The sequence below is a fragment of the Lampetra planeri genome, chromosome 20, assembly GCF_965212315.1.
Source record: "Lampetra planeri chromosome 20, kcLamPlan1.2.h2, whole genome shotgun sequence".
NCBI classification, from domain to species: Eukaryota; Metazoa; Chordata; class Hyperoartia; order Petromyzontiformes; family Petromyzontidae; genus Lampetra; species Lampetra planeri.
In genome coordinates this window covers 13,158,766-13,174,583 of record NC_136126.1, presented here as the reverse complement: position 1 = coordinate 13,174,583, position 15,818 = coordinate 13,158,766, and the positions used below count along the sequence as shown (strand labels likewise).

General features: G+C 56.8%; 1 protein-coding gene across 1 annotated transcript in view; it reads right to left on the bottom strand.

The window, feature by feature from the left end:
* Positions 1-1,338: 1,338 nt before the first annotated feature.
* LOC144724469 (uncharacterized) overlaps positions 1,339-15,818 on the bottom strand; it is an 81,741-nt gene continuing 67,261 nt past the window's right edge. Inside the window, exons 24-35 of the mRNA XM_078603626.1 lie at positions 15,408-15,520; positions 14,852-15,116; positions 14,137-14,470; positions 13,371-13,739; positions 12,656-12,798; positions 11,672-11,891; positions 11,110-11,206; positions 9,599-9,770; positions 8,781-9,112; positions 8,179-8,326; positions 5,928-6,025; positions 1,339-5,767 (exon numbers count right to left, since the gene is read on the bottom strand). Coding sequence (XP_078459752.1) covers positions 4,358-5,767; positions 5,928-6,025; positions 8,179-8,326; positions 8,781-9,112; positions 9,599-9,770; positions 11,110-11,206; positions 11,672-11,891; positions 12,656-12,798; positions 13,371-13,739; positions 14,137-14,470; positions 14,852-15,116; positions 15,408-15,520 — 3,701 coding nt within the window. The 3' untranslated portion in view covers positions 1,339-4,357. The remainder of the gene's footprint in view (positions 5,768-5,927; positions 6,026-8,178; positions 8,327-8,780; positions 9,113-9,598; positions 9,771-11,109; positions 11,207-11,671; positions 11,892-12,655; positions 12,799-13,370; positions 13,740-14,136; positions 14,471-14,851; positions 15,117-15,407; positions 15,521-15,818) is intronic.

Here is a 15,818-nt window from a genome sequence, read left to right as displayed (position 1 = left end):
ACATCCACCAGCTACTCTCCCTTTTTGATGTATGGATGCATTTGGCAACAGTAAAAATACTGCCTACTTTTTTTATATTCGGCCTCAATGAGCCTTACTTTTTTCGGAACTTCGTGCCAAGTTTTTCGCAGTGAGGGGGCGATGTTTACGTGCGCAATCCCAATTGGGTAGCCTGCACAGGTAATTATTCAGCATTAGGACGTTTTGGCCAGTTACACTGTGTGTTTAGCTCAGGGAGGAAACCCATGTAGAACAGGGGGGGAGAACATAAAACTCTGCACAGGTGCCCGTGTCGAGAATCAAACCCACGAAAATTCTTGCTTTTTTTCAACGGTTTTATTTATTGATGTCAGCATTAGCCCCAATTAACCTTGGGCGCCTGATGGGGCCACTGCTACAGCTGCATCCAAGCATGCTAATACGGTCGCAGTGCCAAGGGGTGGGTGGCTCAATGCCACTCCTCATTGCGCTGCTCACTCGCGCTTTTTACAAGACGCCAGCGACCTTGTGACTTTCTCCAGTGGAATAGTTGAGACTCGTACTCTCAACGGTAAAATGAGAGCAAATCCAATAGACTGACCAAAGCAGGGGGAACCATGTGGAGGCGCCGGCGAATCATTCAAGCCCAGGCACCATCCGCCTTGCAGAGATCAGCAACTGCAGGTCATTTTGGAACGGTGACTTTAACAATTGATGCCTGGGTTTCTCAACCGTGCGACGGCTCTCGTCTGTGTGTCTGCCGCGTCAATGTTCCTGATGGGCCAAGCAGTAGATGAGCAATTTCACCGGGAGGTGGCATGGCCCAGCAGGTGGCACTTTCTCCCTGTTGCGGTGGCGATTGTTTAAATGTATGCGGCCAGGCGCATTCGCCGTGTAAACGCACGCCATCCGCGTCAGTGGGCTTCAAAGACCCCACGGACATCACTATGCGAAGTCCACTTTTCATGATCCATATTTACCAAATTCCAAACACTTCCTGGAAATCAATTGAGATTCCATCAATTATCACCCCTCCGACAGACCACTGCTGAGTCACCAAGTGCCTGCACAGGGATAGCTGCCACTAGGGATCCCCCCCTCGAATGCTTCAGATGTAGACTTAAGGCACTTTCAGCTGCAGAGGAATTTACACGAAGCCATGCAAATACAAAAGTGGTTATTGAATTCCATCGAACTTCCATGAATTCCCCGCGGCTAATTGTGTGAGAAATCCCCCGCTGGCAGCGCGCTTGACACTGGCACGCTGAGAGCCACACGAGTCTCAAGATCCCAGACAGGATCCCAGACGTTCCAAAGCAAACCCGCCACGGTCGCACACCAGTATCACAGAGCCGGAGCCAACTGATAGGCACTTTTATTACCACGTCGGTGCTTACAATTCAAAATACATATTTTAATACCATTTCTACAGGGTTTAGTAATAAAAAAATATTTTAAGAGTAAAAAAAAAAGTCTAAACAGTATAATAATTTCTTATTCACAAACTTCCGTCAAACACCAACACGGGCTCCACGTCAACAGCGCTGGATACTAAAATAAGTAGGAGTTATTTTCTTTTTGTAAGAAAAAAGTTACCAAATATAAAAACATGAAACAAATTACTTATGTACACTGAAGCATCTGTTGAGTGTCATATACAGTGAGTACCGGTATTCAGCATTGTGATTTGGTGTATGTTGAGGGAGGGGGACTGAGAAACGTTCGGTGGCGACACGATTGTCCTTGGAAAGCTCGACTGGCCACACTGCGAGCAGTACCCACGCCGAGCAGCAACGAACGGAGTTGCTCCTTCCTGCTCCTCGCTCGGCACTCCCCCCGCGCCTGCAGCACGACTGGCAGCCGACCAGCAGCACATCTGTTCACAATTAAACGCATGCCACAGTACCGTGGGAAAGTAAGCGGGCGCGCGCGCGCGGCGCTGGTACCACAGGGACTCGGTACCAAACCAAGTTAAATCGAGAATGTGCATCGAGCCCGACTCTTTACGGCCACACCGTTCTCCATCTCCCCGCGGTATTTTGCTCGGAGCGACAACGGAGAGACAAGACACACACGGTTCCCGTAGGCTATAGACGCCGGCCAATAAAAGCGCTCCTAAGAGTACCGTTCATACCAGATGCACGATGGGAACAAGTTACGGAGAGAAAAGAAAACGCACGCATTCTAGCAGCCCGTGAGATTAACGAATAGCACTGCACGGTTTGCGAGAAGAGCACCGCACAGACCAGACGCGGGTTGCGTGGTTGCGGGACATTCGTCCCACCTGTGAGTGAGCAGGGGCACAGGAGGAGGATTCAATCGAACCCACGGGAGGGTGACTCCCTACAGGCTACACCCGCAGCCTGAGACGTTGACGCTCACACCAGGCCGACAACCTACCGCAAACACGTGACCAATGTAACGTGCACTCGCGACAAGTATACCTGTCCCAAGCATTTTTTTAAAAATGTAGAATATAACAATATCATAATTTACACATGGTTACATAAGCTAGCTTAGAAACAAAATGTTTGTAAAAATGCCATTATTGTGATGCATAAACCACACTTACTGATAAGGCAAACACGTGTAAATAAGCTCCGATCATAAGACATTGTTTTGCTTTCAAGATATATTCCCTATTTAAGACAAATCCATTCAAGTTAAACAATTTTGAGACGTGACCCTTCTCCCGGTACAACACACGATGCAGCATGCACTGGAGACCAGGCCCAGGAAGCACTGCACACACCCGGTGCGTGTGTGTTCATGTAACCACGCACAAACCCCGCGCGCGCACGAACGCACGCGTGTGTGTGTGGCCACGCGTGATTTCTCCTGGCAGACTCGGGCCCGGTACCTTGGCCACAGCCCAGCTCAGGTGTAAGCCGCTCAATTGCCTCAAACAGACGCACAAGTGACTCAGCCATGGCTCACGTACATCCTGTGCGTGGCTAGGAACCGTTCTCTGAGCCGGCTCAAGTTGAGCGTCGCTTTGAAGTGGCTCGCCTGGGCGAGAGCCGAGCCGCGACTTGGGTCACGGGCCGTGCCGCCGCCGGCATCCCCTGTCCAAAACCAATGCGTTTTGGCGAAATGGAGGTGGCTGAAAATCGAAATAAAGGACCACAGAGCTTGGACAACTGGTGGCACCAGCTCCGGCTGCTTTCTCGCTTTGTCTGTGGTTTTTAATGCATCTCTGCGCGAAATACTACGGCGCCACAGACTCTACAGCAGCGTCTTGAGAGGCGATTTGCATGAACGAGCTTCATTAAAAAACACAATTATTATCATAGCTCAAAACAATATTCATCCGAGTTGGAAATTATTTGTTTGCAGAGCAGTTTGAGTTTTTTTGATGCACGTGTGCTCATCGCGACGACCGACCGACCGTCCGCGTACTGTGGGAAACAACTCGACCGGGATACGGCACGCGGCAGGGTGCAGCTGCAGCAGCAGCAGCTGCAAAAGCAGCAGCAGCAGAAGGTCGACCACTCTCCCATCGCGAGACAGCGGGCGGGCCTCTCCACTCCCACGCCTTGATCCATTTCAAATGAACAACAACAGAAATGCTTGTGCATGCTCTGATAAGACACATCTACGCCGGTACCACAGCTAAACAGAAAAATCGTAAACCATGACGGAAATAAAATCAAAACGCCTGCATTGTGTCGCATAAATTACGAGCACGGGATGCTGTGATTGGCCGTACCACTTGCTGCGTCCGATCGCCCTCAGGATTTGTGCAAAAATTAACTAAGTGAAACTTTTTTTTAACTAACTGAATACGTAACATGTTTGCCTCCGTGTAATCTCGTGTTCGCTATGCACGTGTCAAAACGGCAGCCGGGACCCCCTTGCAAACCAGATGTTCCATCTTGAGCCATTTTTGTTGTCCTTCCCCCGCACCTACGATTGGCTACGTACGGTGCGAAAGAAGTCCAACGTACATACATTCCCGGGTGAAATATTTTAACTGAACGTGCAAGTTTAACCTTGCCCCCACGCAAGCTCTTAAAACAGCAGCAGCGGTAGCAACGCGACCCCCTACAGCAGCAATCACAGCTACCGACTCGACGCTCGCTCACAACAAGGTGGGAGACGGTCAGATTCTGCCGGCATCGGAAGCAGATATTCCATCTTTGGAGGATGCAGGCAGAATGAGCGCGCGGGGATTTTGGTGTGAACGACAAACCACAACCGCCACCGGTCCGGAATAAACAAACCCGTGGCTCCGCGACCCTCCGCCACGCCATCTCCCGCCGCATCACCGCCATTGCTACGGCGACGCAGGGGGCAGCCGCACGTCACAGGACCGGCGGCACGTGCCGTTTGGGAGAGAAGGAGCGAAGTGGGCGAGAGAAGAGGGCGCGAGGCCGGGTTACATGAGCGCCTGCAGGTTGTGCAGCTGCTGCTGAGGGTCGGCGGGCCGGCGTTGTGCCCGTGCGGCTAAGCCGGGCGGACTGGAGACGCCGTCGGACCAATCTGATGCCCCCGAGCGGGGCGAGCATGTGGACCAGCGCTCAGGGGTCTCGGGGGAAGGGGTGAGGTAGGGGTGCTCGCCGGGGGTGCCGGGCGGGGGCGCGTGCCCGGGGCTGCCCTCGCCACGGCTGTGCTGGGACGGCGGCGTGGGGAACTGCTCTGCGGGGGCCGCCCCCTCGCGCTTGGCGAGCTGGCTCGACTGCGCCGAGGGATTTGCCTCCTGGGGAGGCAGCACGGTCTGCGTTAGCACGCAGCTGGTCTGCGAGCGGGACATCTCGTTGGGCTTGTAGTCATTGGCAGTAAAGCTTTCTCCAAATTCGCTCCCTACAAAACTCTGCATGGGCACTGCGATTCCCTGATGCTGCTGATGCTGCTGTTGAAGAGAAGTAAACATATTGCCTTGGCTAATGGATGCTAGGAGTTGCGACTGTTGGGATGCGGCCTGCAGGTTGCTTTGTGGCTGCATCATTGGCATCTTGGACTGAAAAAAAGCCCCGCCACGGGCCTGCTCCGGGTGATGCTGTGGAGCCTCCATGAGGGGTTTATTTCTCGGTGAATACAAGTTCTGTTGAAAGGCCAGCATCTGGTGATGTTGGCTATTGATCATGGCCGGGTGCAGGGGTGACATCATGGCCCTGTGGTTAGACTGAGGGTGCGATGACGTCAGGCCGAGCGAGTGGCCTTGATGAGCGAACTGCGACAGAGGCACATTCTGCATGGGGTTTATCCATCCGGACGCCACCGCTATGGCTCCGTTCCTGAAAGCCATCGGGTGGCCGACGCGAGGGGGGCCGCAGCCGACGGCCTCCATGGAGGCGTAGAGGGAATGCGCTGCGTGCGGAGATGTCAGCAAGGACGGGGAGGTCGCGTCCGACTGCGACGACTCGGAGTTGACGGGAGATAGCGACGCCGATCCGTCCAATCCTAGCAGCGGCGCTCCATCGCCACCGCCACCGCTCGCGATGCCGCCGTTCACTTTCTTCTGAGCCTTCTTGCACTTGGCGGCATCGTGCGCCACGCCCGACTTGTTGCCGGGCCGCCGCACCCCTTTCTTTCCAGCCTTGGCGCCGTGGGCGTAGGCGCCGTTGGCCTGCGGCGGGGAGACGAGGCCGTTGGGCCCCGAGGGGTTGCGCACGACGTTGTACTCGTCCAGGAGGCGGACAATGTCGTGGTGCAGCCGCTCCTGCGCGATGTCCCTTGGCAGGCGATCCACGTGGTCCGTGATGTCGCGGCTGGCAAAGTGATCCAGTAGCAGCTTGGCTGTCTCATAGCTGCCCTCGCGGGCCGCCAAGAACAGCGGCGTCTCCTCCTGCAGAGAAGCCAAACATGGGTGGGCAGGCAAGCACGTCGGGTCGCGGCAAAAAAAGATTTTCGTAAAGTAGCCAGAAACTGTTCGCCAGTGCAGCATTGACGTACAAAGGGAATGCCCGGCTGCGCGGCACGAGGTGCCAGCTTGTGCGTGCGCTCACCTTGTTGTCCTGCATGTCCTTGTTGGCTCCGTTCTTGAGCAGCACGAGGGTGGCCTCCACGTTGTTCACAGCTGCCGCCCAGTGCAGCGCTGATTTCCCTGCGAGGCGACAATCGTGTCTTGAGTTGACGACACGGACACGCGCCCACTGCCGAAACGGAGCGGATACTACCAAGCGATTGACGACGAGAACTCAAGAACTGGCACGCCATCAGCCAGCCACCATCTAGCCACACCTGATGGAGTCCTCCCCAAGCCGTCGCCATTCCCTCCATCAAGCTCCCACAAAAAATACAATATCATCGTTCCGTCTCCTCCTCGGGTGCGTTCTCTCAAAAAAAATGCCACCCTTGCTCTCGCCTCTTCTCTTCACGGTGGGTGCTTCCTCGTTGCGGAATCGCTGTCGCGTTAGATTTGGGAATTCAATTGTTTGCCAGCCGTGAGAAACCTTCACATTTTCTGTTCCTGACGACTCGCGAATAATCTCTACGCGCAAGCGGCCAGGGACGCCTGCTCATTGGCGCTTTGAATGGAAGAATTCTTGATGGTGTTATCATTCCCCGATCGAGTTATATACCGACAACCGATTCCGCTTCTCTGACGACATCCACAGTTTTAACATCTGGCCCTCAGGAGCTTTCCCTCTTTTCACACCACGAAGGGCAGCGTTTTGTTATTCGTGGGTGACATTCGGAGCATGTGTGCGCCATCTTGCATGTAGCCAAAACCGTCGCTCTGCAAATGTTCGCTATCACGGTTGCTAATTGGAGCACGGGGTGTGCCCGCTGGGAGGCTGCTCGTGATACAATCTGCGATGGGGGACCGATCGATGGCCACCACGTGGCCGACAACGACCCCACCGCGTGTTTGTGCAATGCCGATGCGGGGCACCCGAACGGTCGAACGTCTCGCGCGATCAGAGCAGCAAGCAGCAAGCAGCATGCAGCAGCAGCAATCAGCAGCAATCAGCAGCAATCAGCAGCAAGCAGCAGCAAGCAGCAGCAGCAAGCAGCAGCAGCAAGCAGCAGCAGCAAGCAGCAGCAGCAGCAAGCAGCAGCAGCAAGCAGCAGCAGCAAGCAGCAGCAGCAAGCAGCAGCATGCAGCAGCAGCAGCAAGCAGCAGCATGCAGCAGCAGCATGCAGCAGCAGCAAGCAGCAGCATGCAGCAGCAAGCAGCAGCAAGCAGCAGCAAGCAGCAGCAAGCAGCAGCAAGCAGCAGCAAGCAGCAGCAAGCAGCAGCAGCAAGCAGCAGCAAGCAGCAGCAAGCAGCAGCAGCAAGCAGCAGCATGCAGCAGCAGCAAGCAGCAGCATGCAGCAGCAGCAAGCAGCAGCAGCAAGCAGCAGCAGCAAGCAGCAGCAAGCAGCAGCAAGCAGCAGCAGGCAGCAGCAAGCAGCAGCAGCAGCAGCAGCAGCAGCAGCAGCAAGCAGCAGCAAGCAGCAGCAGGCAGCAGCAAGCAGCAGCAGCAAGCAGCAGCAAGCAGCAGCAGCAAGCAGCAGCAGCAAGCAGCAGCAAGCAGCAGCAGCAAGCAGCAGCAGCAAGCAGCAGCAGCAAGCAGCAGCAAGCAGCAGCAGCAAGCAGCAGCAGCAAGCAGCAGCAAGCAGCAGCAGCAAGCAGCAAGCAGCAGCAGCAAGCAGCAGCAGCAAGCAGCAGCAAGCAGCAGCAAGCAGCAGCAGCAAGCAGCAGCAAGCAGCAGCAAGTAGTAGCAAGCAGCAGCAGCAAGCAGCAGCAAGCAGCAGCAGCAGCAAGCAGCAGCAGCAAGCAGCTAGCAGTAGCAAGCAGCAGCTAGCAGCAGCAGCAAGCAGCTAGCAGCAGCAGCAAGCAGCAGCCAGCAGCAGCAGCAGCCAACAGCAGCAGCAAGCAGCAGCAGCAGCAAGCAGCAGCAGCAAGCAGCAGCAGCAAGCAGCAAGCAGTAGCAGCAAGCAGCAGCAGCAAGCAGCAGCAGCAAGCAGCAGCAAGCAGCAGCAGCAAGCAGCAGCAAGCAGCAGCAAGCAGCAGCAAGCAGCAGCAAGCAGCAGCAAGCAGCAGCAGCAAGCAGCAAGCAGCAGCAAGCAGCAGCAGAGAGCAGCAAGCAGCAGCAGCAAGCAGCAGCAGCTGCAAGCAGCAGCAAGCAGCAGCAGCAGCAAGCAGCAGCAAGCAGCAGCAAGCAGCAGCAGCGCCGCTACGGGTGGGGTGGCAGCACGGCTTTCCTCTCGAGCATGCGGGCACTGTGTGGGCGCTGTGTGGGCGCTGTGTGCCTGGCAGCATGGTCGTACCGAGGTCGTCCACTTTGTTGACGTCAGCGTGGCAGTTGATGAGCTCCTCCGCCATGCCCTCGACGGCGAGCCGCGCGGCCAGGATGAGCGGCGTCGTGCCGTCGTGCATGCGCGCGTCCACGTCCGTGGCACGGTTGCGGATTAGGATCTGACGGAAGAACGCACGCGCATGGGTCACGCACACGGCTCACGCACAGCGACGGGGGCAGTGACACGTCACGCTATGGGGCGCACCGGCTCACATCTCAACTCTCAACGTACAGCGCATTGCGGAGACGAGCGACCGCGTTCCGGAACGGCGACAGCTGTTACGGCTTGTTGTGTGGCAGCGCTGGCTGTGAGGAGGCACTGGTTGCTCCGGCGGCCCTGCCGGTTGTTGAGGTGGCCCTGCCTGCCGAGGGCCGTGGAGGGTGGGCAGTACCGTGCCGCGTGCTCCGTCGTCAGCTTGGCGCTCACAGGCAGTAGCCGTCTTTGCCCCTCCCCCCCCCTGCGCCACTGATCATTTTGCCATTCGAGCACTCGACTCGTACGCAACGGTGCGACCACGCCCTCATCCTTCTCCGCTCTAATTTCCGCACGCAGAGCCCTGGTAGGGCACTCACCTGGAACACGCCCTGCGCGTCGGCCGACACGGCGGCGTGAAGCGGCGAGCGGCCCATGTTGTCGGGAAGGTTGGCATCGGCGCCGGCATCCAGCAGCCGCTTGGCGGCGTCGGAGCGCGCGTAGCGAGCTGCCAGGTGTAGCGCCGTCTCACCAGTGCGGTCCGTCTGTGCGTGCAGCGCGGCGCCCTGGCAGATGAGGTCGGTGATGACGTTGGCCGAACCGTCATCGGCGCCGTCCTCGAAAAGGCCGTCGCTACTCTCCTCCTCATCGCAGAGGCTCGAGTCAAGGCCCCCACCGTGGAATGATGCCACCATGAGCGGCGTGAAGCCGTCTGGGATCACGGGGAATAGGAGGCGGCGGGGAACATTTCAGCCACAGACACTCTCCCCGACACTCCCCAACAATCCCCAACACTCCCCAACACTCCCCAACACTCCCCAATACTCCCCAATACTCCAACACGGCTATGCCAAACAACCTAACAAACATTTCACCACTTAAGAGAGTTACACAGCCATTAAGAAAACGTGATCTCTCTTTATTGCTGCTGGTATTCATCATCTCAACTGTTATACACATGGGAAACACCGTTAAAACAGGGATGTGGTGTGATCACCTCCACACAGACACTGACGTCACACAGCGAATGGGACACTTTACTCTGCCCCTGTCGACCTAACCTGTGAGTGGCACCGCCAAGCGCGTCACGGCCGTACAACCGTGCGGGTAACTGCGAGCGGGTCATGACCATGCGGGTAACTGCGTGTGCATCACGGCGTGCGGATCACAACCGTGCGGGAGGGGAGCGGCGACTCACTGGGCCCCCGAACGTTCACGTCCATGCCATCGTCAGCCTCGCCCTGTGGTGGGGTGAGCGCCAGCGCGAGTGCAGGCGCCGTGCGGATGTCGGCTGCCTCCAGATGCTGCTGCGTCCACGGGCGGTGGTCCACCGGCTCTTCGGCCTCAGGCAACATCCCCTGCTCCTCCAGCTGAGCGCACGCGTCGCCTCGTCACTCAAGCCGCAAGCCTCTCCCTTTGTAAGCGCGGCTTGCTACGATTGCTCCTTTGCACGTGTGCACCCAGGACTTGGGGTGGCGGCGCAGTCATGACACTCGCGCCTCACAATGGGAAGGGAAGGGCCTCGGTTTGGTTCCTCACCAGGGTGCCTCTGTGTGAATTTAGTATGCTCTCCCCGTATGTATGGGTTTCCCCCCTCTAGGTTCCCCCGTTTCCTCCCATAGCTAAAATCGATTACATGTAACTGGAATCGGCCTAACATCACCACTCCAAAAAACAAAAACCTGTCAATTATTTGATTTAGATTGCACAGAAGCGACATCGTCCCCAGAATGCAAAAAACCTGGCAGGACCCTCCTGAAAAAGAGTTGAGACTCAGCGAGGCTTCCCTGGGTCAACGAACAGAGTAAGAGCATTGGATCGTGATCATTTGTTGAAGTGAAGACCCATTCAAGGTTCTGGTTCACACTAAACTTGGCCGGGAGCCAGATGGCTCAGCGCTGGAGCACGCGGCTCCCAATCGACACGTCGCGAGTTCAAATCCCGGTCGGAGGTTTGGCTCGCCAATCGCTGGCTCTGCTGCAGGCCACGCATGTAGCCGAGTGATCATACAGCTTGGATGCGGGGAGCCGCGGCGCAGTGGTTAGCGCACTGCACTACGAACCCAGACTACCCGAGTTCAATTCCCGTTCATTGCAAACCATCAGTGATAGCGATTATCTGGACTAGTCTTGGGCCTCCCCTAGGTCACATGAGCTTTAAGCGAGTACCATGTGTGGTGTGTAAACATCGGTATTTGCGGAGACAAAGGCAGCCGGTGTTCGTGCTGGCCACACCACCCTTTCATGTGCTGTACCGGTCTTCTGAGGTGCTCGCTAACAGCACTTGCCCTAACATACTCGTAGGCTTTTTGGGTAAAGTCACGTAGGTAAAAAATAAAAATAATAGAAGTAATAATAGAAATAAAATAATAATTCACGATGTTTCGGAGGCAACACAAGCTTCCGTCTTCAGGTGGAACCGTCACAGCACAATTGCTGTATCAAGTACAGCAATTGCTGTATCAAGTACAGCAATTGTGTTGTGACGGTTCCACCTGAAGACGGAAGCTTGTGTTGCCTCCGAAACGTCGTGATTTATTATTTTATTTCTATTATTACTTTTATTAATTTTATTTTTTACCTCCGTGACTTTACCAAAAAAGCCTAAGAGTATGAATTCTTGCAGTCACGAAAGCTTCAAATCTAGAACTTGCCCTAACAGTCCGTGAAGGCTATGCGGGGAACCTTTTGTGTGTCTGTGTGTACACACCTTCCTACGCTTGGTGCTGGGCACGCTGCCATCCAGCCACGCCTCGTTCTGGTTTCCATCGATCAGACTGTCCTCCACGGAGCTCTGAGACAAGGTCCTGGTAGCACAACACCATGCACAGAAAGAGACAGAGAGACGGAGAAAGACAGAAGGTGCCACACACAGCACAGAACACCAGCGCGTTAGTTCTCAGACGAGTGTTGTTCAACGTCTCAAGAACTTCACAGGGCCAGCACCGAGCATCGCACAAAACTCAAATACAACCATGTGCTCAGAAACATGAACGGACGGAACTGGCGCACAAATAACTTGAAGCCTGAGCTGAAAAGCATTAAGGGGCTTGCTCCCTCAGCCTCCACATGCCAGCCCAGGTCTATCAACACTGCTAGGTAAACTTTCATGAAGTCCGACACAGATGCCGATTCCGGAGAGCTGTCCGGGTCATACACGGATGGGTGTGGCGTTTCTAGGATCCGATCTGCGCGTTTCCCTCCCTGCATCGCGGCACGATTCCCGGCACACGCCCCCGCTGGCACCGACGCCACGCCGCAGTGCCGCGTACTTCATTCCCACGTCGTCCTGTCCCACGGGCTCCCGGCGCTTCTTCTTGTCAGAGGGGGGGCCCAGGATGAAGCCTTCGGGGAACCAGAGGGTGCCCTGCTCGCGCCGCCGCTTGCGCCCGACCAGCACGCCGAGCAGCACAACCACCATGAGCACGAGCAGCACGAGGCCCAGCAGCACGTAGACTTGGATACGCGGCGCCGTCACGTCAGGCACCTCGCCTGCACGCACAGCGAGACACCGGATCAACAACACTCAAACTAAGACTTTATATTTCAGCTGGTAAAGCCCCACTGCGCAAAGCAGCTCTGTTATAAGGACGGCAGTGTAGGTGGGAATGTGCCAACTCATGAGTAAAAATAGCAACAAATTATTTACAAAAAACCAACACCAGAACTCACTGTAGGCAGAATAAACAGTCCTTACAAACAAATAAAAAAATGCGTCGAAAATCCTGTCACAGACGTGAGGAGATAAACCGTGTACACACCTCAGAAACAGCGGTTTAGCCACCGCATTCATAGCAATCGTGGCAGAGGTGATCCTGTATGTACGTATGTTGAACTTTCGCACCTTATGTAGCCAACTGTGCTAATCGGAGGAGTGGGGGAAAGACAACCAACTAACACACAAAAAGTGCTTCTAAAGAAATTAGTTTTCAATCTAGATCCTACAACATGGCCCTAACACACGCACGGCCAAAGAATATGAATGTGGAATACTGAGATTGGTTAGGAGTACACCCCTACACTCAACGCAGCTACACTCTACAAACACACACAGTGTGAGGGTGCGTGAGGGTGTGCGAGCGAGTGTCTGTGCGAGTGTCAGTGAACGTGTGGCATAGGGGATGCAGGTAGGCTTCATACTAGGCCTTCTTCCACATTTACATTTTGCCCACTGTGAAGGGAGGTGAGGGAGGGTGGTGAGGGTGGTGAGGGTGGTGAGGGTGGTGAGGGTGGTGGGGGTGGTGGGGGTGTCGTACTGGAGACACCCAGGAGGGGCAGGGGGAGGCTGCCATGTGTCGCCTGCGCGGCGAGAAACGCCGCCGCATCGGCGGCGCTCGAGAAGCAGCGGTCCGAGGTCTGGTAACAGTGGCGGTTGTCGATCTCCACATAGACCTTGGAGCTGCCACCCACGCACACACACACAGAAAGACAAAGATCCCCCTTATAGCCTTAACAGACTGTTGGGGCAAGTGCTATTAGCGAGTAGGACCTATGAAGGCTGGCACTGTGGCACACGAGGGGGTGGGGTAGCCAGCACTACGCCCGGCCGCCTTTGTCTCTCCAGCGGCAATGATTACACACCACACCAGGTACTCGTTTGAGGCTGAGTCGACCTAGGGGAGAGTTCAGGACCGGTTCGGATAATCGTCACTGGTGTTGGCCGTGAGCGGGAATCGGGTCACCGGGTTCGTAGCACAGCAGCACGCTAACCACTACACGACCATGTGCGTGTGTGCATGTGCGCATGTGCATGTGCACATGGAAAGTTTCAAAACGACGTTTCACACCGGTTTAAAAATGCAGCGTTCAAATTGACACGTGGCTCAACGACGAGGGGCTCCATTTTGTTTCAAGTGAACGGCCCCAAAGACATGGCTTGCCAAGCGGCCAGTGAACCAACGTAGCGTGGTCGAACGCAGGGTGGATCGCACGAGTCACGTTCGCTTGACGGTGCGCGAGCGAGCATCTCACCCGATCAGTGGCCGCTCCATCTCCCGGACGAATCGCGAAAGCGAGCGGGACGCGCGCTCCAGGCGCGGCCCGACACCCCCCCTCGCCTCGTCCCCGTAGTAGGGGAAGATCATGTCCTGGCCATTGGTGTCTTTCTTGAAGCGCGCGGTGGCATGCAGCAGGCTGCCCAGCTGGCGCAGGAAGTTGGCGGAGTCGTTGTGCACGCGCGCAGGCGGCAGCAGCACGATGAGCACCAGCACGCCGTCCGCCAGCCGCTCGGGCACCTCGCCCGCGCAGTCGCCCCCGTCCCAGCCGCACTCGTCGCTATTGCAGCCCTGGTCGCAGTGCTGGTCGGCATAGTGTGCCGTGCAGTAGGCGTTATACAGCGGGCTGCGGAGCACAAGGGAGGGGCGAGATGTACTTGCGGCACTTGGAGCACGATCGCCGGAACGACCAGAACCGCAATCGCGTTAGGCTCGATCGGCAGCGCGCGGTGTTCGTGGGGGCGAGAGGCAAGGGGACATCACTCGACGGTGGTGTGATCGCATCAGCCCCGCCGGTTCCACAATCACGCGCGGTGCACGCAGACTCAAAACGTAGGAGCTTGCCCAACCCGATAACGGGCGACGAGCGCGCCCAGTCACGTTACACACACCATACAGGGGATCCTGCTGCCTAATTACTCTTCTAGGAGTTTACACGTGACGCGTGCTTCAGGACAACCCGATGGAGAATCCACGCGACGGTGGCGACGCCGCCACACCCCCCCCCTCCCCCGCCAACTCACTTGCAGTTCTTCATGCCGAGCTGGCAGTCGAACCCGTCAAAAAGGCAGCCCAGGGAGTTGCACTGCTCGTCGCACTCGCCGTTGCGGAAGCGGAGCCAGCACTGCAGCCGAATGGAGCAGTTGCGCCAGGGTGAGGGGAAGTGCAGGGAACAGTCGCCCCCATCCCACGCACACGCGTGGTTGTTGCAGTCCCGGTCGCATAGTCCGTCGCCCGCGTGGCTCTCGCACTCGGCGACAGGGCAGCTCTCTTCCAGCACGGGGGGCGGCACAGGCAGAGCGCGGCCCGAGCTGGCGTCGCCGGGCACCTTTGGGCCCAGCACCCGGCATCGCGGCCCTTCACACAGCAAGCGGACGTTCACACAAACCCTCACTCGCCATCCTTGATGCGGCGCATCGCGGGGACGAGCAATCGCGGGGACGAGCAACCGCGTCCCCGTGACGCGGTTGCGCGGGATTGGTGTCCGGGTTCTCTGGCTATTGGCCGGAGCTACGAGGGCGAGAGTTGAGTGCGAGGGTAAGCAAGACTTGGGCGCACGTGGGTAAGCGAGCATGCGATTGGGTGAGATGAAATGGGTCAGCGTCGGGTTGACCCAAGTCCTCAACTCGGGTGTGGAGGAATCAATGAGTAGAAAGTCACGAAAATGGTAACCACACTAGTGGTAGGAGCAATGAGAAGTGTGACGCGAAGGCGACCTACCGCCAGCGAGGCGCTCACCTGTGAAGAGGGGTGGGCACACGCAGCGGTAGAATGGTGGGCGCACCTCCTCGTAGCACGCAGCGCCATTCTCGCACGGTGAGCTGGCACATGCGCTGCTTCCTCCGCCACCGCCGCTATGGTACTGGCACTCGGGGCCGCGCCACGCACGCGGGCACACGCACAGCGGGCCCGCGGCACGGTCCAGCAGGCACGTGCCGCCATTGCGGCAGCTCAGGTTGCCACACGTGTACGCGTTGTCCTCACACGCATGGCCCGCGTAGCCCTGTGGGCGACACGGCACGGTCAGTCACGCACAACGCAACTGCTCGCGCACATTTAATTGCTCGTTCGTTTCCACAATCTTTGTCCACGAATGTTCGCCGCTACCTTGTGCCTCTGGAAGCCCCATACATGGAGAGGGCCGTGAGCTCCGCCCGATGCGGAACCCATCGGCGCCTGCCCGAAGGCAACAACAACTGCAACCGGTCTGTGTTCCGGCCCGCAGGAACGTTCCTGCAGGCCCTCCGCCTTGTCTATAGTGCGCGCCGCGTGGGGCTCGTGCGACGGGACTTACCGGGGCGCACAGGCAGGTGAATCCCAGCGGCGTGTTGACGGTGATCATGCACGTGCCGCTGTTGCGGCACGGCTCCAACCGGCACGTATTGATCACCACCTCGCAGTTGTGACCTGCGTGGCGCCATGCAACACAAACCCGCGTCACACAACGACGACGGCAACCACTGTCGGCTTACTGATGGAAGCATTTGCGATTAACGTAGGCGAGAAAAAAAACGATGAAGCCAAAGCATGTGACGAAGGTCAGTCGGGTTTTGCGTGAAATTATTAGAAAACAAACAAATGTGGCTGTTTATCATTGTTAATTACTAAAAACGGCTGTTTGGCCAAAACAATAAATTACGGCCTCGGCGTGGAGATCGCGCCGAGAAAGTTGACCCCCAAGTATGCGCCTCTAGCGCGGCGCTTT